General features: G+C 41.6%; 1 protein-coding gene across 1 annotated transcript in view; it reads left to right on the top strand.

Annotated features, from left to right (window-relative positions):
- LOC145401908 (tudor domain-containing protein 1-like) overlaps positions 1 to 24,634 on the top strand; it is a 116,511-nt gene extending 91,877 nt beyond the window's left edge. The window contains exons 11-13 of the mRNA XM_080274013.1: positions 1,911 to 2,092; positions 9,795 to 9,884; positions 24,551 to 24,634. Coding sequence (XP_080130139.1) covers positions 1,911 to 2,092; positions 9,795 to 9,884; positions 24,551 to 24,634 — 356 coding nt within the window. The remainder of the gene's footprint in view (positions 1 to 1,910; positions 2,093 to 9,794; positions 9,885 to 24,550) is intronic.
- The last annotated feature ends 1,560 nt before the right edge of the window (positions 24,635 to 26,194 follow it).

The raw sequence follows: 26,194 nt of genomic DNA, 5'->3' as shown, positions 1-26,194 counted from the left end.
GGCGCCAAAATTTGGTTACATGATTACCACCCAGCGTAGTAAATAATAATAATAATAATTCTTTCATTCATTTATCATCCAATCCTATGTTGCCTAATAAGGAGCATAGGAGCCTGTGGCTAGGCAAGTTGGTCCTGACATTTAAGATGAGAGTGACCACCCTCACTTATCTGTGAGTGGCATTACATGAGCAATAAACCCTAACCACCCCTTGGATATAAACCTACACAGGCTCAATCCAACTGGAGTGCCGTAATTACCCGCCAAAACACCAGGCGCCAAAATTTGGTTATATGATTACCACCCATCATAGTAAATGGTTTCCTAGTGTACAGGAGACCATTTGGCATGTCACTTAGTGTAGAGTCACCCACAGGCAGAAGGAAGAGGAAAAAATGAAACAAAGAAAGACAGAAGAGGGAATGTAAAGTCACCCGTAGGCAGAAGGACAAGGAAAGAATGACGAAAAGAAAGACAGAAGAAGATGGAAGAAAAGAAGGATGGAGGACAGGAGAGGGCAGACACCAGAGAGCAGCACTACATAGAGTGAGTGGATAATAATAATAATTCATTCATTCATTCATTTATTCATCATCTAATCCTATGTTGCCCCATGAGGAGCATAAAAGCACAGGGCTAGGCAAGTTGGTCCTGACATGTAAGATGAGAGTGACCAGCCTCACTCATCCCTGAGTAGCATTATGTGAGCAATAAATCCCAACTATTGCTTGAATATGAACCTATGCCGGCTCAGTCCGATTGGAGCACCATAATTATCCACTAAACAACCAGGTGCCATAATTTGGGTATATGGTTACCACCCAGCATAGTAAATGGTTTACTGGTGTACAGGAAACTGTTGGCTTGTCACTTAATGTAGAGTAACCCATAGGCAGAAGGAGGAAGAAAGAATGAAGGAAAGAAAGACAGAAGGGGAAAGAAGGAAGGGAGGAAAGGGCAGACACCCAAAGCAGCACAATTACATTGAGTCAGTGGATGGTGGATACCCCCACCTACCAACTATGATAATGGTAATTATTATTTTGATGATAACAAAATATTAGTAATAATAATAATAATAATAATAGTAAAATGATAATATCCATCCATCCATCCAAAATCCATTCCTACATTGCCCCATGAGGAGCATAGGAACTCGGGGCTAGGCAGTTGGTCCCGACTAATAATTAAAAAAAAAAAAACACCACCACCATCATCATCATGTCATCATCACAGATGACAGCGGCATTGGGATCTAAAAACATTACGTAACTCATTCTGCCAAACAAGAGCTCCAAACATATTGTAGTGAGGAAGAAATACAAAAATTAAGAGAGATAAGCACTTGTGCATTTTATTTCCAACCCTGTTTACTTCTGTACTCAGAGTAAGCTTCTCCTACCCCAATCACAGCACTCAGTCATCATGGCATAGATGCAGCCAGTCCCTGTAGAGTAATGACATCATCTTGTAATCACCTAATATATTATATTGGGTTTGTGGTCCTCGAGAACAGATAAACTCATTCATGCCTACAGGCCAAGAATGTAGGGGCACCAGCCGTATAACACTGCCTGAAGAGCCTCAGATCTATCTACTCCATGCCTAATGATACTTTTTTTTTTTTTTTTATGGGTTTACATACACTTTCACATACTATTGTCTACAGGTAATATGTGCTGATATGTTCTTGAATATTTTATGTGCTTAGTGTAGTTTTTCTACCCTCCATCATTTACTTTGCATTTTTTAGTGCCAGCATATTGTATTTTTTTTTTTTTTTTTAATAGTATACTCTGTCAGGTATACCATATACCCTTTTCTTATTTGTAGGCTTTTATTAGATTGTACACTGTCATTTAGCTTGTAAATGCTTTCAGATGTGAGTCGATATAGAAAGGAAGTAACAGAGCTGGAGTTGCTACATATGGCAATGCAAAAGTATTACAAGAAGCTTCCTTCAAAGTTGGACTCCTGTGTTCCTGCCATTGGAAGTTTACAAGTGGTCTGCGAGTCCAGGGAAGGAGTCCTAGACTGCTCAAGAGTTCGTGTACTGGATGTTAGCGAAGAGGACCCTGCTTATCAGGTCAAGGTCTGGCATTTCATGAGAAAGTTTCTGTAGATTTTTTTGGTGGTCACTAATGCAGTAACAATAGTATATAATGATTGCAATGATAATATGGTCTTTTGTTTCCTAGAAGCACTGGTTCTTGATAAATACTTCATTAGCATTTGACGTGTATTTAAACTTTTACAATATCAAGAATTGTAATGTCACTTACATACAGTAGTTGGAGAGACAGCAATTAAACCCTATAATCATCCATCACAGTACAGTACAATCCTGGATATATGGTATCCAGATAACAAGGATTATCAAACAACAGGGAAAATTCACAGACTGGGAATGAATAGAAAAAAAGCAATGTGCACCATTTTGAATGCCCACCCCTGCTAGGAATAGTCAGACACGTGAGACTGGGTGAAGTCGGGCGATGTGAAGTGAAGGCATTTCTGGTCAAGGTTGTTTCCTAGTTAATCCCTTTTCCAGCCTTCCTCCCTCGTCTTTCTCCTTCTCCAATTCAGTCACCCTCCATACCTCCACAAATCACCAGTCTGCTTACAACTGCCAGTCAGTAGACAAGTAGTCTTGCTGTTGTGTTGTCATGTCGTGATAATCGATGCATTAAGCGACAGCGTGCATGGAAACTGATTTTTTCAAGTCACCCACCACTCACCACAACACCCTGCTGCCTGCTTCATCTTAGCCACAGAGAGTAAGCCATCCTGTGGTAGTGTGCATTAAGGTGAGTGTGGGGTTTATGTTCTTTATTGCCTGCCTGAAGTGTTGAGGGAGAAAGCCAAGAAGGTACTTGGGGTGACATCAGGACAGAGGAGGGAAGACAAGGAGACCTGGTGGTGGAATGAGGAAGTACAGGATAGCATAAATAGGAAGAAGCAGGCAAAGAAGAATATGGATAGACACAGGGACGAAGAAAGCATTCGGGAGTGTAAGGAGACAAGGAACGTAGTCAAGAAAGAGTTTGCTAAGGTAAAAGAAAAGACATACCAGAAGCTGTACGAGAAGTTGAATAGTAGAGAAAGGGAAAAAGACCTGTACTGATTAGCCAGGCAGAGAGAGCTGGGCAGGATGTGCTGAATGTTAGAATGATAAAGATTGCAGATGGCAATGTACTGACAAGTGAGGAGAGTGTACTAAGAAGGTGGAAGGAGTATTTCGAAGAGTTGATGAGTATAGAAAATGTGAGAGAGAGAAGGTTGGAAGAGTTGGAGGTAATGAATCAGGAAGTACAAGAGATCAGCAGAGAGGAAGTGAGGAATGCCATGAAGAGGATGAAGGATGGTAAGGCAGTGGGCCCAGATGGTATATGGAAGCATGGAGGAGCTTAGGAGAGATGGCTATGATATGGTTTACCAGATTGTATAACAAAAACCTCGACAGTGAGAGGATGCCGGAGGAGTGGAGAAAAAATGTTCTAGTTCCGATTTTCAAGAACAAGGGTGATGTGCAGTGCTGCAGCAACTGCAGAGGTATAAAGCTGATTAGCCATGAAATGAAGATATGGGAAAGAGTGGTGGAAGCTAGGCTGAGAAGAAAAGTGAAGGTCTGTGAGGAGCAATTTGGTTTTATGCCAGAGAGAAGAACTACAGATGCCATATTTGCCTTGAGAATGGTGGTGGAGAAGTATGGAGATGGAGGAGTTGCATTGTGTGTTTATAGACTTGAAGAAGGCTTATGATAGGGTACCAAGAGAGAAGCTGTGGTACAGTATGAGAAAGTCAGTAGTGGCAGAGAAGTATGTGAGGGTGGTGAAGGACCTGTAGGACTATAGTGTAACAGCAGTGAGATGTGCAGTTGGAATGACTGAGAGTTTCAAGGTGGAGGGGGGATTGCGTCAAGGATCGACTTTGAGCCCTTCTTGTTTGCAATGGAGATGGACAGATTGACAGATGAGATTAGACAGGAGTCTCCATGGACAATGATGTTTGCGGACGACATTGTGATAGGTAGTGAGAGTCAGGAGGAAGCCGAGGCAGAGCTGGAGAGATGGAGATATGCACTAGTGAAAAGGGGAATGAAAGTAAGCTGAAACAAGACTGAGTACATGTGTGTAAATGAGAGAGATGACAGGGGAACCGTGAGGCTGCAAGGTGTAGAGGTGGCAAAGGTAGATGATTTCAAATACTTGGGGTCAGCTGTACAAAGTAGCAGAGAGGGTGGTAGAGAGGTATAAAAGAGAGTGCAGGCTGGATTGAGTGGGTGAAGAAAGGTGACAGGAGTGATCTGCGACAGAAGGGTCTCTGCAGAAATGAAAGGGAAAGTTTATAAGACTGTAATGATGCCAGCCATGTTGTACGGAATGGAGACAGTACCACTAACAAAAAGACAGGAGGCAGAGTTGGAGGTAGCAGAATTGAAGATGTTGCATTTTTCACAAGGGGTGACGAAGTTGGACAAAATTAGAAATGAATATATTAGAGAGACAGCGCACGTACGTCAGTATGGGGACAAAGCTAGAGAGGCGAGACTGAGATGGTTTGGACATGTGTGGTGAAGGGATGAGGGGTATGTCGGGAGAAGGATGCTGGAAATGGAGTTACCAGGCAGGAGAAAGAGAGGAAGGCCAAAGAGAAGGTTTATGGATGTAGTTAAGGAGGACATGCAGGTGGTAGATGTAACAGAAGAAGATGCAAAAGACAAAGTAAGATGGAGACAGATGATCCGCTGTGGCGATCCCTAAGGGGAGAGCCGAAAGGAGATGATGATTTCCTATCTGAGCTTTTGTAGAGACTAAATGTTGTTTACCCTTGTCCTGGCACGTGTGAGCAGGCCTTTAGCTCCTTCCGTGTAAAATGCAATAATAAAACATTGATGCAAAAATGCATGTAGGTGACGCCACCTCTCTCCTTTGTGTGAGGTAACTTACGTAGCTAGTTGCCTGTTTTCGGTTCTATTTACGTCAATCTATACATCTCTTTCTCACCTTTGAGATATAGCAAAATACTCTAAGTGTCTTGTAGCTCTTTCTGTGGAAAAATAAATATTTATGTAAATATGCACAGAGGCAGCATCACCCTGCCTCTTTTGTGTTATGTAAGTTACGTAGGGAGCCGTCTGCTTTCAGGTCTACTCATAACCATCCACGTACTCTCTCTTTTTTACTTTTAAAAAATAACAGAATATTCTTTAAGCCTGTTACTTATTAAGTGTTTATTTAAATATGCTCACAGACAGTGCCAGCCTGTCTCTTTTGTGTTACATAACTTAGGTAGCTAGTCACCTGCTTTCATCTCTGCTCATTTCTGTGTGTTCCTCTCACTCTCACTTTTGATAAATAACAGCATTCTTAGTACCCATAACTTACAAGCATTCAGTGTGGATGATGCAAGCCTGTGGTGGACTGTGTATAAAAGAAATGAATTTTTAATAATTAAAATTGCATTAACATATGAGTGGTTGTGTAAGAATTTTACAATGTAACTCCCATTGATAATGAAGGAGACCTGTATAAGGTTTTATTGGGGTTATAATTCCTCTGCAGAGGTTAAACCTCCTGCAGATGGGTTGAGGGTTGTATGGTGTTATAAAAAAAAATCTATTTATCTATTGCCAGACGCCTCAATCCCGTTTGGGGTGGTCACAAACAAATCGCCTCCAAGTCGCCCTGTCCCCCGCCATTTCACTGCCCTGCTCCCAACTCACACCCCCCTCTCTCATATACCTCTCCACCCCATCCCTCCATCTCATCCTCGGCCTCCCCCTTCCTCTTCCCCCCTCCACCTCACTCACATACACTCTCTTCGTCAGTCTTTCACCCTCCATCCTCTCCACATGGCCAAACCACCTCAGTGTGTTCCTCATAACGCTTCCTATCACATCCACATCCACACCATAACGCTCCTTTATATCCTTATTCATCAGCCTGTCTCTCCATGTGACTCCACAGGCTCCTCTTAAATAACTCATTTCCACTGCTCTCACTCTTGACTTGTGTCCTTCCAACAATAATAATAAAAAAAAAAATAAAAACTTGCAACAGAGCCATGGCTGCGTTATGACAGATAAATGAGGAATTACTGTACTCTACATATGAATAAACATGTGTGCGTGGATGAGTAAGTTGTGGGTGTGTCATTCTGTCTTGGCTACCTCCCTTTCTTTGGGGGACATATATCTATATCTATATCTATCTGTCTATCTATATATCTGTCTATCTATCTATCTATCTATCTATCTATATATGAGGAATTTGGAAGGAATTTGAGTGTAAAGTGGAGGGAATGTATGAAAATTTTTTGGTATGAGGTAAAGAGAGTTAGGGTGTTAAAAAAGAAGTTAGTCGGGGAGTGAAAGATATTAATGTTAGATTACTAGTGAAGAAGGGAGAAAAACTGAGCAGATGGAGAGAACACTTTAAAAGGATTTGTTGAACATAGAGAATGAAAGTAATGCTGGTACAGTGCCCTCGCGTCCAGTACGGTATTTTTGTCAGACAGTACTAATGTACTGGACCATATCCGTACTGGACAAACAACAGACCTTATGGAAAAAATGAATAATATCAGACAAGCCTTGGAAAAGTCCTCCCAGAATTCAAGTTAACAACATTTTGACACAACTAAGATTTTACCAACTTTTAAGGTGAGTGGTAATGGGCTTGGTGGGGAACGGGGACGGGTATCCAATGCTGTAGGAGGTCCTACTGACCCACTGGAGGTGGGCCTTCAGGATCCTGAGGAGGCCTCTCTGCCTCAACCTCCCTCATAAGTCCCTCATAGTCATACACTGACATAGTCATCTTCGTCATCAGGGGGAAATTCAATACTGCAATGTGACTGGCACACGACACGAGTCACAAGGAACGTGTACTGGACTGGCATGGCCGTACTAGGGAAACGTTCTCGGTGTTCGCCATCTTCCTGGCCCAGGCGGGTAATAGTACTGGACGCAGCACGTCGGTACTAGAGAAGAACTCCTCGGATTTGGGCCACTTTGTGCGCCTGATCTGTACTAGCCCAACAGATCCGTACTACAGTAATGAATCATTTTATTTTTTTGCTGACCGTACTGGACGAGAATAGTACTGGACAAACGCGTACTGGATGCAAGGGTACTATATAAGTAGCTGGGGAGTGACTGGGAGAAGGAGGGATGTGAGAAGTGAGGAAGAAATCAGTGGGATGGAAGTAGTGGAAGCAATGAAGAAAGTGAAAATGAGGGAAGCCCCGTGAATTGATGGAGTATGTGGTGAAATGCTGAAGCATACTGGAGAGATAGTAGTAGAATGGATATGGAAGATGTGCAATTTGGCCAGGGAGGAAGGTAAACTCCCGGAGGATTGGAAGTCAGGTATAATTATTCCCCTGTACAAAGGAAAAGGGGAAAAAGTGTGTGGTAATCATCGTGGCATTTGACTTCCTAATGTAATAGAAAAAGTACATGGTAGGATACTTACTGACAGAGTTAGGGAAATAACAGATAAATTAGGTGAAGAACAGGGAGGCTTTAGGAAGGAAAGAAGTTATGTAGATCAGATATTCATTCTTAGGTCTCTAGTGGAAAAATTTCTAGAAAGGAGACAGAAGTTGTATGCGGTCTTCATGGATTTGGAGAAAGCATATGACAGGGTGGATAGACAAGGATTGTGGAAAGTATTAAGAATGTATGGAGTAAATGGGAAGTTGTTGAGTGCCATGAAGAGTAAGTATGATGGTGCTAAGGCTGCAGTGCATGTGCATAGTGAATGAGTGAATTTTTCTCTTTGAATGTTGGATTGAAACAGGGATGTGTTATGTCTCCATGGTTATTCAGTCTGTATATGGATGGGATTATAAAAGAGATACAAGGTAGGGCAGTGGATGTTGGAGCATCCCTAATGAATGAGGGCAGCATTTGGAAACACCCTGTACTGTTGTATGCAGATGATACTTTGTTAAGTGAAGATGAAGTGGAACGGCAAGGCTTGGTGAATGAGTTTAGAAGTGTGTTTAAGAAGTGGAATCTAAATGGGAATGTAAGGGAGAGTAAAGTTATGGTCTTCAAGAGAAATGAAGTCACTGAATGTACGGGTACAGTGAGGTTGGATGAGGAGGAAATGGAAAGTGTGAGTGCATTTAGCCTTATCCCGTGAAGGGAGGAACGTAAATTCTGGCTGTGTGCGCAACTCTCACTCGATAGCTTTCAGAACAGTCGCATAGAGATGCTGTATTTTACTTCTAACGCTCATAGGAAAGTTACCATTCATCACAGAAAGGCCATTTTGCTCACATTTTGAAGATGAAGAGTTTTGCTATGTCGTACATTGTCCAGAAAGACAATATATACAAAATAAATTGGAAAAGAAGTGAGTAGAAGTTAGCTGACATTCTAAAGTTTTTCTCTGTCCTTTATAAAAATATTCACCCAAAACAACTGTTCAAGAAGTAATAATATTTTTTTGCTTCAGTACATAGCAGAACAAATTTCCTTTCCAATAATGCATTATTTGTTGTATTTTCTTAAATAATAACGCCACATATATATGCGAGAAAAAGGAGTATAAGTGTTTGGCAGGAGGTCAAGATCTGTACATCCTACCTGTGAGGAACCTCACACCACACTGAGCCAAGCAAACCAAGTGAGCATGCATGCACTAACTGTGGCAGGCTCAGCTCTGCCTGCTTTTGCCCGTCATCCAAGAAAAATGACGACTCCCTAAATATTTCTTTAGAGATTACATCGGATGACGGGCAAAGTCGTCTTACTGACGTCAGAGGTTGACAAATGCATGACGACCCAGGTCGTCACTGGGGTAGTGTGATGAGTAAGAATGGTGGAAGTTTGGAGGATGAAGTGCTTGAAAGGGTATGACAAGGAAGAAAGGTTGCTGGTTCTTTGAAAGGAGTGATAAACAGGAAAGTGAGCATGGAAGTAAAAAAGTCTTTGCATGACAGCATTGTTATTCCAACTGTAATGTAAGGAAGTGAAGCTTGGATGTTGTTGGAAGGACACAAGTCAAGAGTGAGAGCAATTAAAATGAGTTATTTTAGAGGAGCATGTGGAATTACATGGAGAGACAGACTGACAAATGAGGAAGTGAAGGAGCATTGTGGTCTGGATGTGGATGTGATAGAAAGCATTAGGAGAAATACAGTGAGGTAGTTTGGCCATATGGGGAGGATGGAGAGCGAAAGACTAACGAGGAAAGTGTATGTGAGTGAGGTGGAGGGGAGGAGAGGGAAGGGGAGGCCAAGGATGAGATGGAGTGGGGGAGAGGGAGGGGGAGGCCAAGGATGAGATGGAATGGGGAGAGGGATGGGGAGACCAAGATTGAGATGGAGGGATGGGGTGGAGAGGTATATGAGAGAGGGGAGTGTGAGCTGGGAGCAAGGCAGTGAAATGGCAGGGGACTGCGTGACATAGGGGCAATTTGTTTGTTGCCACCCCTTATGGGATTAAGGCGTCTGCCAGTTGATAGATAGAAAATCATTTACATATTTTGACGTATTCCTTTTTTTTAATGAGTTTTTTGGAATATCATTGAATAATTGATATACTCTTGCTTTCATGGTTAGAGTAAGAATAATTTATGTTTTTTGAGGTGTTCTTTCTTGTATGGTAATTATAAAAATCATGGACTTTTATATTATTTATTTATTTATTTTTTTAATGATTGTGAAAATCATTGATGCTTTTACAGGTGTTCTTCTTCATTTTGTTTATTTTAAAAAGTTTTGGCATTTAAGTATTCTTTCTTTTATAGCCATTGTGAAAATCATTGACATTTTTCCAGGTGTTCTTCCTCGATTTTGGTTTCTGTGAGTGGGTGAAAGGTAATGAGCTGTATCCACTGGCTGTTCAGTTCTCTCACTTGGCTCCACAGGTATGTTAGTAACTTTATTTTTTATTACGAAACAGAAACAAGTTATTTGAGAGGAGCATGTGCAGTTGCATGGAGAGACAGACTGACAAATAAGGAAGTGAAGGAGTGTTGTGGTATGGATGTGATATGAAACATTAGCAGAAATACATTGAAGTGGTTTAGACATGTGGGGAGGATGGAGAACAAGAGACTAACAAGGAGAGTGTATGTGAGTCAGATGGAGGGGGGGGAGAGGAAGAGGGAGGCCGAGGATGAGATGGATGGATGGAGTAGAGAGGTATACGAGAGAGGGAGGTGTGAGCTGGGGGTCAGGTCGATATGGAGGCAATTTATTTGTGGCCACCCCTTATGGGATTAAGGCATCTGGCAATACAGTAAAAGTCCCATTATTCGGCAGCTGATTATTCGGTATATCCGACATTTCGGCAGTTTTGAGAAATAGTCCCATTTACGAAAATCTTTGATTGTTCGGCAGATGTCCGGAATCATCTCGGCAGTCCAGGAAGTGTTATCTGTGACTTGTAGGCCTAATGTTTCATTACACTTCTGTATGTTCACTAATTTCTATATTTTTTCAGACTCAGGTATAGTATTATATTGATTACAATATTGGATAGTATCATACAGTACAGTAACCACCCCCTCCAAATTAGCGAGGGTTACGTTCCAAGCCCCCTCGCTAATTCTTGAAATTCGTTCATTCTTGACGCATTCCTGAAAGTGTCATTTACTGGTAATTGCGTAGCCCATGAATCACTGATACTGTAATGCATTACCCATAAATAATGGTGCTTGTTAAATTAGTTTCCCCATTGTTTTTAGCTGTACGGCTGTGACAGCTCTAGTATTTTTATTCCTCAGCATAATGGAGGAAGGGACTGTCCTGTTTAACTAAACCTAATCTAACCGAGTTTAACTGTACCTAATAATTTAACCATACCTAACCTAACCTAAAGTCAGAAAAATACTTAAAAATAAACTGGAGGAATATGAATTGCTAAGGTCTCCCTAATGAAAGTTAAACGCACATTTAGTGCTCATTCTTTTGTTCGTTTTTGTGTTTAATGTGAAAGAGAGTACTGATGCAAACAGTAATATATCCCATTAACCCCTTAATAATCTCCGGCACTGAACAACCCTTTACAGTACCGATGTCAGTGATATCAAGTCAGTGTGAGCTATAAAGAAAATGAACAATTATGGGAAGGGAACGAAGGTCACTGGTACGTTTACACGACTCTATGCTAAGATTCCAAGTAGTCAGGCGGTTGGTTAATCTCAAATGTTTTCGCCCATTTGGTAAATGCCCCGTAACTTTATAAGTTTTCCCCTGACGCATAGCGAATCATAGCAAGGGTTTGGAAAGCTAAATAACATTGCTAGGTGAGCCAGACCATTATCTTCACGTCTTTAAGAAAAACAAATTGATAGAAGAATGGAAGAAACTTACTCTACGTACTCAGAGGGATTAAATTTCTTCCATTTTCTTAAAGATGTGAAGATAATCATCTGGTGCACCTAACAATGTGTTATTTAGTTTCCTAAACCCATGCTATGATTCATGGGAGAAGTTACAAAGTTACGGTGCATTTACCAAATGGGCGAAAACATCTGAGATTATCCGACCCTCTGACAGCTTGGAATCGTATCGTAGAGTCGTGTAAACATGCCAGTGACCTTCGTTCCCTTCCCATAATTGTTCACAGTTTTTTACTGTAATGGGTTGTTCAATGCCGGAGGTTATTAAGGGGTTAATGGAATACATTACTGTTTCCATCAATACTCTCCCTTTCACATGTAAACAAAAAAAAACGAAGAAAAGAATGAATGCTAAATGTAAGATTAACTTTCATCAGAAAGACCTTACCAATTCATATTCCTTCACTTTATTTTATGCAATTTTCCGACTGTTTTATTTTGTGTTTGGAAAAAATACTGTATACAGCACTCACTCCAAACATATTTGTAATAACATAAGTAGTGATGAGTTCACCAATACAAGTGATGTACTGAGCTGGTAGGTAATATTACTTATCATTTCGGCCATCCAGGAAGTGTTATCTGACTTGTATGCCTACTGTGTCATTACATTTGTATATGTTCACTAATTTATATATATATATATTTCAGATTCAGGTACAGTACTGTATTGATTGCAGTATTGTACAGTATACTTTCTCCAAACAGTTGTAATACCATAAGTGGTGATGACAGTGTTCACCAATATATTTAAGGTACTGAGTGGGTAGGTTTTTGATTATTCGGTCAATCCAATATCTCGGCATCATCCTGGTCCCATAGATGCCGAATAATGGGACTTTTACTGTAGATAGCTAGAATAATGAGAACAGCTAATTCAGTGTGCATAATTTGCATATGATGAAATCTGCAGTGGAGGAAAGGGAGAGAGAGAGAGAGAGAGAGAAAGTAACCCACTAAAAAAAATCAAAAAAAAAAAAAAAAAATCAGACACACCTCTTCCCATCCATGTCTTCTTTTCCTTTTCCTCTGCTTATCCTGTTTGCCCATCCTGCCGTGCTGTTTCTTTACTTAACTGATACATTTACGACATCACCACATATTAGCATTCCTGACCAAGCTGTCTTTGCATGCTTTGCAGTACTTTGTAAATATATCCATCCATTCTCCATTTCAGTCACCATAATCTTTTTTTGTTTTTTTAAGCAAGAAAGAAGGAACCAAAGGCCAGAGCATGCAAACCATTCCTTCCAAGAAAAAAAAAAAAAAAGAGAGAGAGAGAGAGAGACAAATTCCAGATCCATTCATTTCGAAATGCCTGGACACACTGCATTTGAAAGACTGGAGGTCATAGGAATTAGGGAATACAGACAGAGGGAGACAGTTCCAGAGTTGACCTGTTGCATAAATGAAGGAGTGGGAGTAACAGTTAACTCTTGCATTAGAGAGTTGGACAGAAAAGGGATGAGAGTTTGATGCTAGTCGGGTGCTACACACTCATCGTAGAGGTGGAGGGATGCCAGCAGACAGTTCAGAGGAGCAGTGACCATTGAAGTAGCAATAGAAAAAGAGATAAAGATGCAGCAGTGCTGCAAAGAGACAGAGGTTAAAGGGAGCTGGTAAGAGGAGGAGAGTTGATGAGACAAAAAGCCTTTGACTCCACCCTATTGTCAGGAGCTGTATGTGGGGAGCTTCCCCTCACATGACCCCCATCCCTCGACTTCTGCATTATTCTACTGCTACCACTTGTTTTTCAGCAATTTTTCACTGTATAGTACTGCCTTACACGTCTCCAGTTCTTTTCTAAGTTTCACCTTAGCTGTATATTACATTCTTTAGATCTGAGACACCATTTTCCCACAACTATCGTGATACTAGCATATGAGCATTCTTTCTGCAGATGCAGATAATCAGTCAGATATTATTGAAGTCAAGGTGCGCACCTAACTACATGGCGGTACTGGATTAAACAGTTATGAAATAACAGCCAAATGGTATAATGGTGACATAATCTTGAGTAGTGTAACCTGCTGGCTGGTATCAGAATACTGTAATGTTCCCTGAGAAGTAGAATGCCAAGCCTACATAATTTGTTGTCAATAAAGTGTTTATGTACACAGTTTCCAAAGAGTATGTGAAAACAGATGATGAGTAATGTGGTAATGAGCATTGTTGCACTTCATGTTTTAATCTAAAGGCAACTAATTTTGAATGAATATTTTGTATTGTGTTTAAAGTTCCCTCTGTGCACCATTGTGAGAAAAACCGCATGCATACACAGTCATTAACCATTGATCAATTATTTTTAGATGCTTTGTCCAGTGTTTCAAAATATTAAGACAGAAATTTTCAGATACTTGTTGGAGTGAATGTACAAAAAAATATTAATTTGTAGTTGAAGACTAATTCTTAGTGAAGATGCATGTGTTTTATCTCTCTCTCTCTCTCTCTCTCTCTCTCTTTCTCTCTTCTCAGACTTTGGAGTGTTGGTTAATAGGAGTGCCAGTCCCCTCAGACATTGTGAATGAGGATGCCATCAAGTATCTACAGAAGCTGGTCTCTGGCTGCACTCTCGTGGCAAAGATCATGGAGGTTGACAGGTACAGTAATTCAAGGTTATAATGTTCGTATCATTTATGACGCTGTAACATTTGCATGTGTTGGCTTTGGTTAGTGCAGATTTTAATCTAGCAACAATAATGAAAACCATGATGATAAAGTGTGCTATCACCAAGAGATTAATGCAAAAAAATCATCATCTGAGTGAAGAGGTTAAAATTGTCAGGCCTAACGCTCAGCTGAGGCCAATCATATCTTGTACTTTCCCTTTTTTCTATCATGTATCTGTTGCCAGACATCTCAGTCTGGCCAGGTGAATTGCATCCATGTCACCCTGTCCTCTGCCAGCAGGCTGTCCTTTCTGTAACATACACCTCCCACTCTCATGTATTCCTGTAAGGATGCAAAGTTCACGGCAGCCTATGCCAGGAAGGTGAAGGACTTGAATCCAGTATTCAAACCACACACTAGATTTTGAATGTGTCAAGCCTGCAGTTTAAAATTCATAGATGGAATGTTGTAAGCTCTGCTGATATTGCCCTGAACCACTTCACATTGGTGATGCTGCATGATTCATTGTATTCCTGCTACCTTCTGATGATTTTGTTCCATTTATGAGACATTTTGACCTGGAAAGTGTAGATACATTCTTCATTAACCCCTTAACCGCGGGTGTCATTCCAGAATGACATTGAAAAAACTAGACCAAACCGCAGGTGTCATTCTGGAATGTTTGTGAATATTTTGAATACCGCGCGTTTTTTCCGCGGGCCAAGTGTTTCAAGGGAGAGTAGCTATTAAGTTCTTTCACTCCAGCTGACCCCCACCTTCCTCCTCCCACCCCCCGGGGCCCCCCACATCCCTGCCTAAACACGCATCAGTGTCTGTCCAGATTTGTGAGTGATAATGTTGCTGATGTGGCAGTAAAGTGCAGGCAATTACAGTGCCTTTTACCTGCCTCAGTGAACACAGAGTGGGTGTTTATTGTATGTGCAGTGTTCATATATGTTTACAGTATTATTATCAGAGTGTGGTTGGCATTTGGTAAAGGTGTGTAGGGCGAAAAATAGTGGTTTTAGATCGCTCACTTCTAATGGCACTGCCTGCCCAGTGAAAGTCCATGAAGTCATGACACCTACACCATTGCAAAGCTGAAGGTTAGTACTTTCTAATGGTACCTTATTTTTCGCTCTAGCATTATTCTGTGCAGAATTATAAAGGTTTAAAGTTTGTTTACATTTTGGCTGGAACCCAAGCGAGGGGGTGGGCAAGTCGGGTCAAAACAGTGCCTGCGGTTAAAGGGTTAAACATTCAGTATGAGATTTCTTTTTAAGTTGAATAAGATATTGATTTTTGGCATAAAGGGGTTAATGCAGACAAGGTTCACACACAGATGCATTCATGAGGCAAAAAGTGTCGATTTATCATCCCTAATCCAGCCCTTTTCTACCATATCAGAAGTGTAGGTGACCAGGGCTAGGCAACTTAGTCCTGATATTTAAAGTGAGAGCAGCCAGTCTCACTGGCCTGAGTGGCATTATTTGAACAGCAGACCCGTCACTTCTTGCATGTAAACCCTTGTAGACCCTATCCAGTTGGAACACTTTGACTAATCATCAGCTGTTATTTGGTTATAAAGTTACCATCCAGTATAGTAAATGTTTTTCTGAGTTGCAGATGAAATTGTGTCATTTCATTTGTAAAGGCTCCAGCATGCTTGCATACATCATCTTCAGTCTTTTAATGGCAGCTATCCATGCTGTTTGATCTCAGGGAGCCTCCCTAGCCAGTCCATATCCCTGAGGTCACAGTCTGTGACCTCATCCCAGGTCTTTCTTGGTCTGCCTCTTGCAACCTTGAATATTATTAATACCATACAGTATAACCCTTTGGCTTGTCACTAACCCCTAAAGACCTATGGCTGTTGAATGACAGTTACGGAAAGTTTTGCATAGTCCTATGGCTGTCAATAATACAGAGGCTACCCAAAACTGGCGGTAGGTAGCACCGCCACTTTTATGACATATATGGGACCTGGCCAGTGGGAACTAAGAGATCAGGTGGTGGGAGGCATGATCCGGCCCCCTGCCCGGGTTTGGGAACCCCCCTTCCCCATCCCATGTCTCCACCTCTCTTTGTCTCATTGGATCCTGCATTCTGTGTCCCCTCTCACCCAAACTATTCCCCATTCCCCCTTCAGACCATATTGGGTGTGTGTGGCAAACATATTCCTTCCCTCCTGATGCTCCCCACACTCCCTTCAGCTCCCTATTCCCCCTTATTTCACAGGGACGTTCCATTCTCGGTTGTAGTGAGGAGTCTTTTTTTTTTTTTTTTTTTGTCAGTTGTGCAGTAACCATTAGACATATGAGAGTAAAATATACATTTTCTGGTGTGTAAAATCAGTCTCTTAAAATTTATAAGATCATAATTTACTTTGGTGCAATTTTTTTTTCTCTGTACACGAGGGGTAAAGATTATTTTTGAAGTTCTTTGACAGTGGATATTGCGGTAACAGTAAGTCATATGAGAGTGAAACATACATTTTCAGGTGTGTAAATTCAAGCTTGTGAAACCTGTAAGAAAAAATTTTACTTTGGTGAAAATTAAAAAATTGGACCCTTCTTGCAGAATTGGGGATTGGGGGTCTGGGAGATTTGCTGTCTTCAGGGGTTAACAGTAATATTGAGTAGCCTGAAGACAGCACTACATAGGGTTAGTGGATGTTTGATGCCTCCCACCTGCCAAAGCTGAAAGTGTGAAGTTTACGAAATCAACTTCATTAATTTGGAGATGTATTTTATACAATACAGTACTGTATTTTATCTTGGTGTTGTATATGGATGCCTTCATATAGTGGCACCAAAATAACCATATGGCTGCATTGTCCAGTTAGGCAAACATCCCTACATCCCTCAGCTTTCTCCTGCTTCTGCAAAAGGAGGATGGTTGACTTCAGAAGGTCATCATCAGCCTGCAGTCCACTGGGGTCACATTTCAGATGAACCTGGGGCTTCAACAGCAAGAGCATATTATATTCTTGATGATCTTCATGATTTTATACAGCTCAGGAGATTCTTTTAAAACTGGAAAGGTTAGTTATAGCCTTCACTGACCCCTTCACTAGTAGGTGTGTTCCTGAGCTAAATAAGGGAATTAGGGATCAGCAACAGTAAAACAGAAATTACTTTGTGTGGTTAAAAGTGCTGATGCTATAGTATCAGGGGAAAAAAAAAAAAAGTATTTTTCTGTTGTTGCTACTCTACCCCCAAGCCAAGTTGGTCTTGAATCTGATTGATTGCAGGCTCAAGTTACCATTCTGCAGTCTACCATCCTTCTTTTGGGGAACATGGAGGGAGATGAGGGACATTTATACAGCCAGTTAGCTCTATCATATGATTATATCAATGTCACTGAATGCAGGCATCCCTCTGGAGCATTAGACGGCATGGTAACACATGAGAAATGGCAAGTAAATGAGAACTATTAACACCAGAAGTTACTGTCTGGTGATACTTGTTCACTTGTTCATACATACACTATTTTTTGCATTTGTCTTTGACAGGGATGGCTCTCGAGTGGGCATTGTCTTGTACAACACCACTGAGGATCAAGAAATCAATATTAATGAAGCTATGACAGAGTTCATTACTGGGGAAAGCTAAGTATGACAGCAAGTATTTCCAACCCCACAAAAACCCTTTCATTACATGTGTGGATGTTTATATTATTATTTTCACTTGACAGAACTGAGCCCCCCCCATAACTTAAATACTGAAGTGTAACATGAAATATAACTAGCATTAGGTATGAGGTAGGAATGAGTCTTTGTTTTGCAACAGTACTAAAATCAACCCTCCAGTCTGATTACACATAGCTACAAACTAAGCTGAAAGGGTTCAGGGATCTTTGTCATATTAGGACGAGTGCTCTTGAATTTATTATATGCGGAGTAAATTGTGCAGTCAGTCTCATATGTACTGTAAACTAGGGTGCATTTGGAGACCATTTGCTTTCCTTTTTTCATGTATTTTGGTTTAAAGCATACTGTATATAGACCCTATTGGAGGCTGTTCCAGTCAGTTATCAATCCATAACCAACAACAGATTACTGCACTTCATAGTTTTAATATTTTATTTATTTATTTATTTTTGAGTGGTCAAAATCATCCTGAGCCTGGTATGAAATCAGACACCCCTATGGAGAGTTCAGATAGTTATAGAAATGGCAGGGAATAGCCCGTACATCAACCTTAAGTCTTCCTGGGCACCCTAAGGCAATTTCAGACATATTTCATAGCTTAAAAAAAAAAGTTACAATACCATCAACTGGGTGAATCTGGATGTTCCTTAGTTGTGTAAACAATACATACTGTACATATATATCGTTTTCGTTTTTAAAGGCTCCAACATGCTTGCATGTGTCGGCCTTGATAACCTAATGGCAGCTCTCTACGCTGCACGATCCATTGCAGCCTCCCTGTTCAGTCCCTTAACCCTGAGGTCACACTTAATGACCTCGTCCCATGTCTTTCTCGGTCTACCCCTCATAACCCCACCCCCTATATTAACACTTCTCACCTTCCTCACCCAATTATCATCCCCCATCCTCTCCACATGTCCAAACCATCTCAATTTACCTCTCCTCATCACAACACCAATACACTCCAGTCCCATCCTACCTCTCAACTCTTCCATTGTAAACCCAGCCCCTCCAGGCCTTGGACGCAGGGACGCACTGCACATCCACCTAATCATTATCATTTTTGTACGTCTGAGCTGGCAAATATCTTCCTCCTTCACTGCCCAGGTCTCACTACCATACAGCATTACACTCCTAACACATGCAGCATTACAAAGACCCCTTAGCACGTAGGGAGAGTCCTCTCAATGTCAGGTGAGGCAAGAGCTCCCTGAACTTCGTCCAGACTGACCCCAGATATTGATCATTTGTGTTCTATTCCAAGGTACAAATCATATACTAATAATAGGAACAGGCAAGGAGGTGGTGTTGCCATGTATGTGAACTACTATTCAGAATGTTGATGTATTCCAAACATGCGTGTAGCAGATAACTCCCTAGAATCCATCTTATTGAATGTAAAAGTAATAAAACTATCAGTGTTGTTGGTGTTGTTTATAGGAGACCAAACTCAGACAAAGATACATTCATTGATTTCATTTCAGAATTATTAAGTAATAGTAAATAAGCTCAAAATGCTTGGTATATCATGGGTAATTTTAACATAGATTTGCTCAGATATGACAACAGTAGAATTGTTGAGGAATTTGTTGTTGTGCTTTTTAGTCATTGTTTTTATCCTTGTATAAACAAGCCGACAAGAGTTGGAATCTCTAGTTCTTCATTAATTGACCATATCTGGTGCAATGACATTGAAACAGAGTTATACAGTGGTATTCTGTTGTCAGATATATTTGATCACCTTGCACCATTTATAAGTGTTAAGTTAATGATTAGTAAGGGAAATAATCTGGTCATTCCCACATTTAGAAATTATAAACATACTAATAATGATGATTTGTGTTCAGCTATGGATGAAGCTATAAACGATTTCCAAATAACCAATGATGTAAACCAAGATTATGAATCTTTTTTCAAACTGTCTCCAAGGTGTTCTGGATGTTTGTTTTCCTTGGAAGATGATATTAATAAAACAAAAAGTGGTTTTAAAACCATGGGGGACTGATGAGTTGGAAAGTGGATCCAATAGATGAGCTTTATAGGCAGGGAAGATACAACTTTGGGAAAGCAAACTTTACAGGACTGAGAAAATTTTTTGAAAATGCAGATTGGAGAAAATTCAGAGAAACAAGAGAGATACAGAAGAAGTGGGATATTTTTCTAGGCTTCTATAATTCGGGAGTGAAAAAATTTGTACCAAGCGTAAGGGGGAAAAAAAACAGAAAAAAGGAGTGGTTTAATAGAAGGTGTATGATAGCAAAGAGAGAGATAAGGCGTGGAATAATTGTAGGAAGAGAGGTAACAACAAAACAAAGGAAGAATATAAAAGAACTAGAAATGATTACACAAAAATACGTAGAGAGGAAGAAAGGAATTTTGAAAAAGGTATAATAGACAAATGTAAGGATGAACCCAAACTGTTTTATAGATTTGTCAATGGCAAACTGAAACAGAAAGAAGGAATCACCAAACTGAAAGTAGGAGAGGTCAGGTCTATAAAGATGCGGCAATGCAAGCAGAAATAATGAACAAACGTTTCCAGTCAGTTTTCACTAATGAAAGTGAGTTTGTGGAAGGGTAGGGAGTGACTAGAAATGTAGTGATAAAAGATATAAAAGTGAAAGTACAGGAAGTGTATAAATTACTGGAAACTCAAGAAGTAAGGAAAGCCCCAGGACCAGATGGAATCTCTAATTGGGTACTGAAGGAATGCAGAAAACAGCTGGCGGATAAGATTCAGTTTAATTGTGTGTTCTCTGGAAGAGGGGAAAGTGCTTCAAGAATGGAAGAGGGCAAATGTGGTACCAATTTATAAGGGAGGAAACAGGGAAGAACCCCTGAATTACAGACCAGTGTCCCTAACCAGCATGGTCACAAAATTGTGCGAAAGAATTCTGAAAGATAGATGGATAAAATATCTGGAAGAGATGAATATTTTGGCTGATAGTCAGTTTGGATTTAGAAGTGGAAGGTCATGTGTGTCCAACTTGTTGAGTTTTTACTCGAGAGCGATTGATGTGCTACAGGAGAGGGATGGTTGGGTGGATTGTGTGTATTTAGGTTTGGAGAAGGCCTTCGACAAGGTGCTCCATAAAAGGCTAATGTGGAAACTAGAGCAAATAGGAAGACTGAGGGGGAATCTCCTGGAATGGATGAGAGAGTTTTTGAGAGACAGACAAATGAGGACAGTAATAAAGGATAGGATGTCTGGATGGAGGGAAGTAACAAGTGGAGTCCCACAGGGCTCGGTGTTGGTGCCAGTAATGTTCCTGATTTATGTAAATGATATGGTAGATGGAGTGAACAGTTATGCAAGTATGTTTGCTGATGATGCAAAGATCATGAGGAAGGTAGAGATTGAGGAGGATTGTAAAATGCTGCAGGAGGATCTGGATAGGATACACGATTGGAGCCGGATGTGGGAAATGAAATTTAATGCAAATAAATGTAAAATTTTGGAAATGGGTAAAAGTACCAAGAGGCCATCATTGAATTATTTGATGGGTAACGAACCATTCACAAAAGCGAGAGAAGAGAAAGACTTGGGAGTGCTGGTCCAGGATAGTTTATCACCTGAAAAACACATTAACAAGGCAGTTTTAGAGAGACGCATAAACTCCTGACTAATATAAGAGTTGCTTTTCATTACATGGATGAGGAGATGATGAAAAAATTGATTGTGGCCATGATTTGCCCCAGGTTAGAATATGCAGCAGTAGTGTGGTCCCCACACAAAAAGAAAGATATAAACAAGATTGAGAGAATACAGAGAACAGCAACCAAAATGGTCCCCAGCCTGGCAGATCTGTCGTTTAGAGAGAGGTTGGAAAAGCTGGATTTGCCTTCCTTAAAAGAAAGGAGAAAGAGAGGAGACATGATTGCAGTGTTCAGGACCATGGTGGGAGTAGATAAAATTGATAAAGAAGATCTGTTTGTATGGGATAAGAGAGTAACAAGAGGACACGGAATGAAACTGAAGAAACCAAGCTGCTTGAAGGATATCAAGAAATATAGTTTTCCTTATAGATGTATAGACGTGTGGAATAGTCTGGACAAAGAGATCGTCCAGTCTAAAAACTTAAACGAGTTTAAAGCTAAATTTGACATTGAGAAACAGAGATGGGACCCCACGAGCGTAGATCATTTCCTGTATATCACAATTAGGTAAATACAATTAGGTAAATGCACACAACACACACACACACACACACACACACACACACACACACACACACACACACACACACACACATGCACACACACACATACATCATGCTTGTACTCCTACTTTCAATCATACCCACACAATCCTTGAACCAACTGATCCATACTCTAGTATATAGTGGTGGGTTGTTTTGCTAAAGAATAGTGCTTCAGCGTGTTAGGTTCACTACTTTATAAATGTTTGAGACTCACAATGGGGATGAAAATAAACTCAGCCTGGGTGAGTGAGGAGTCTAATAACAAGCTGTATTAACAAATCACACCAACAGTGTATCACACATTCAGTTAGTTCACAGGAGAGAATTACAGAATATTTATGCTGGAACGAGGTACAATACATGACTACGATTACATAGCAGGGGGATAAGTACATTCGGGAGTATGTGTAGCTACATTACTGATAGCTCGTGGTGTGTGTGTGTGTTCCCAGCGCAGCAGCTACGGGCGTGGGGCCCAGCTGCCCGCAAGAGGCCTGCGTGTCACCGGGGTCAGGAGTGGACTGCCTGGAGAAGGATGCCTCCGGAGTTTTATAGGCCTGCCACATAGGCACTGGTGTGTGTGTTTTGTGCCTACAATGGGAAGAAGGTGACTTGGTTAGGCACGTTTCAACTCTTATAGAGTCGCTAGAATGTCTTGCCATTCGGAGAAGCACCGTGGACATTTTGTAGCTTGGCTTGGTAGTTTTAATGGTGAAAAGGTCATCCCAGCCTCTGTGCCATGGTGTTGTGTACAAAATGTGGGGGAAGTTTGGTGCTATTCAAGTCTATATGGTGCACAATAAGTGTGCCACAGTATTCCCCCCTCTCCCTTTTTTTTTTTTTTTTTTTTTTTTCCCCCCCCCACATACAGTGAATAATGTTATATATACCCATACAGAGCTTAAGCCTGCACAGTGCCTATTACAACAAGTATTCCTATGATCAGTAATGATGTACAGTAATCCCCCAATCATCTGACATACTAGAGCCAAAGGTATGTCCGGGTAGTGGCAATGTCCGGATAATGTACAATATCCCCCACTATACCCAGACCCTACTTATACCCAACCCCCAACCTATACCTAACCTATTTGTACAGTACCTCTGCTTACTTTGGCAGTGTTATCTGGTCATTCAGGCATATTTAGACATCAAAACACACAAAGGAATATTCCAAAGTAATGCTAAACACCAAGAAAACCATGAAAAAAAAACACTGAAAACCAAAAAACACCCTACCTATGCACTGCTGTATGTACAGTACCCCTTCTAATTTTGGCGCTGTTTTCAGGTCAGTCTGCCATATTTAGACATCAAAACATAGCAATATCTATAAAAAAAAAAAAAAAAAAAACTACTTATACACTACTGTATGTACAGTACCCCTGCTAATGTTGGCACTGTTTTCAGGTCAATCTGACATATTTAGACATCAAAACACACAGAGGAATATCCAAATTAATGCTAAACAAGAAAACCATGGGGAAAAAAAAAAAAAAACTACTTATACACAACTGTATGTATAGTACCCCTCCTAATTTTGGCAATGTTTTCAGATCAACTTGCATATTTAGACATCAAAACGTACATAGAAATATCCAGAATAATGCTTAACACCATGGAAAAAAATGAAAACCAAAAACACCCTACCTGGACACTACCGTACGTACAGTACCTCTCCTAATTTTAGCACTGTTTTCTGGTCAGTCTGCCATATTTAGACATCAAAACACGTACTGGATTATCCATATTAATGCTAAACACTAAGGAAACAGTGCATAACTAACATCCACAAAATGCCACAGGGTCAGGAAAATCAGCTATCTGACACAAATGGTAACTGCTTCTGGGTCTCACCAAAATTCCATGGCTAAATATGCCACTGGATTTTGGTGAAATTCGTAAAAATGGTATACCATCATCTTTGCTGGTGTTTATACAATAAGATAAGCTAATAAAAACACAGAAAACTGATGAGTAAAACTAAAGAAATACAGTGAGAAGAAAAAGTGTTCAAGAGTAAAACTTACCTTCATATAACTTATCCTTGTGCAAAATTTTGTCAGCACCTTCCAAGAGTCAAGCATATGTCTAGGTGCAGAATTTCATGAGCTTTCTCATGGTCACCTCACTTTGGAATTTTGATATGACCAATAGTATTCGATTAAATCGCAAAAAAAAAAAAAAAAAAACCTCATGAGCCAGTGCTATCAGTGCAAAGGAGGGGAGGGAGTGAGGGGGGAGCCGGGAGGGTGTGGAGGAGGGATGGGAGGAGGGGGGGTAGATGTGAGGCTGTGGGCAGAATTTTCACCCTTCTGTCATGATGTGGATGAGCACTTTTACCGTACATTTACAAGTGGCTTGTGGTCTGTTGGACGTGTGGTGGCCATTCAAAAACAAAACTCTCGGTGACAGGGCGACTCTGGACATTCGGTAGAGTAGTGGACAGCCTCTGTCACCGAACATGTACTCGCGGCTTGTGGTCTGTGTTCAGTGCATGGTGGCAGTTGGGAAAGACTTAGCCCGGAGGCTGCATGACTTTGGACATTTGGTGGGGATGCGGACGGATGTTCTGACACTGCTTGTGGGTTACAGTCATATTACTTGGGTGCTGGAGGTTCATTGGGAGTGATTGGACCAGCGCACGACCTTGACCATTCAGTACAGAGGCAGACGGACATTTTAGCTCAAGTTGTGAGTTACGGCCTTTTTCTTGCTCACAGCTTGAGCCCACTGGCCATGATACCAAATGTTTGAGCATGTTGGCTTGCTGGCTGAAGTTCTTGGGGGCTGTTACATCCGAATGATAGCAAGTAAATTCAGATAATGGTTTAATAGAGCCAAGGTCCAGTATCCAGATAATGAACAGGTCCAGATACTGCACGTCTATGTAGATTTACAAAGCTTAAGTGTAGACAGTGCATATTACAGAAAAATTACACATATGATCAGTACTGGTATGTATACAGAGGCTACTTTTAGGAATGAATATTACAAAACGAAGACTTTACATATGAGCAGTAATGATAAACAGTATATAGAGATACAGAATTTACATGTAGATAATATATATTTCAAAACAGAAGAGGTATATCCATTCACACTATTACACCTTCATACTCTATGATGTACTGCTGTAGGAATGCAGGGCACATGACCTGGTGCCCTGATCGTTTGAATGTATCAGTGCCTGTAGGGCTGTTAGGTTGTGTGGGCGAGACATTTTCCAAGGTGTTGCTGTGTAGGGGTGTGGGGGGTGGAAAGGGGAAGATGCCCTCTGTGGGAAGACTAGGCATGACATAGGGGGGTGGGGATGGTGGTGATCTGTGGAATGTGGAGGGGGTGAGGTGTTAGGTTATGTAAGTGCAGCCAGTGTTAGGGTGTGAAGGAGCGCATTGCTTGCTGCCAGAGCCAGGTCCGGGCAGCCGCCACTGGGGCTGGGACATGGGCTGGAGGTGGCCGCTACTGGGACCGAGACTGGGGCCTGGGGCGGCTGGTGCTTGGGCCGGGAACTGGGGCATGGATTAGCCACTGCCAGGGCTGGGGCTGGGGCCAAGGGCAGCCACTACTGGGACTGGAACTGGGACAGGGGGTGGCCACAGCTGGGGCTTTTGCCGGGGCTTGGGACAGCCGCTGGTAGGGCCCAGGCTGGTGGCTTGGGATAGCCGCTGCCGGGCCTGGGGCCTGGGGGGTCTGCATGAATGTGTATGTACATACATATTGCATACATAAGTACGAACATAGATGCGTATGTAAGTTTGTTCATAGTTACCTATATATGCACTGACGTATGCACATATGTGAAATACACACCCCCATGGAGACACCCACCCCAGGATGGACCCACGGCCCCACACCCATCCCAGAAGGAGACCACAGAGGGGCAAGCAGAGAGAGCGTCAGGCCTGAGCGAGACGGGCCCAGGTGTACCATGGCCCTACGCCCCTCTTCTCCTCAATGCGGCCAACGACAGCTAAACAATACTGGCACACTACATCACAGTCAGACCAACACTCGCCAGGATCGGGGTGGGACTTGTCCACAGACAGTCCCAAGCAGCACCATGGTATCTGCCACTGTTTGTGCCGGGGAAGGGTCAGCCACTGTACGCCCTTCAGCTGTTGTCCCCTGCAGCACCGCAGTATTGGCCACTGTACATGTACTGGAGAAGGGTCAGCCACTGTATGCCTTTCAGCTGCAGCCACCCCTGAAACTAGCCCCCTGGTGGCGGCCACCGTACGCCCCGGGTTGGATGTGACGGCCACTATGTGCACGTTGGCCGGCAAGCCAGTAAAAGGCAGAACCATGACATCGGCTACTGAATGCGTCAAGGAAGGGTCGGCCACTGTACGCTCTTCATCCACCGT

This window comes from Coenobita brevimanus, chromosome 57 (assembly GCF_032717465.1).
Source record: "Coenobita brevimanus isolate Jiangsu-jjx chromosome 57, ASM3271746v2, whole genome shotgun sequence".
Taxonomy (NCBI): domain Eukaryota; kingdom Metazoa; phylum Arthropoda; class Malacostraca; order Decapoda; family Coenobitidae; genus Coenobita; species Coenobita brevimanus.
Note: the sequence above shows the minus strand (reverse complement) of the source record. Positions and strands in the feature narration are given on the sequence as shown.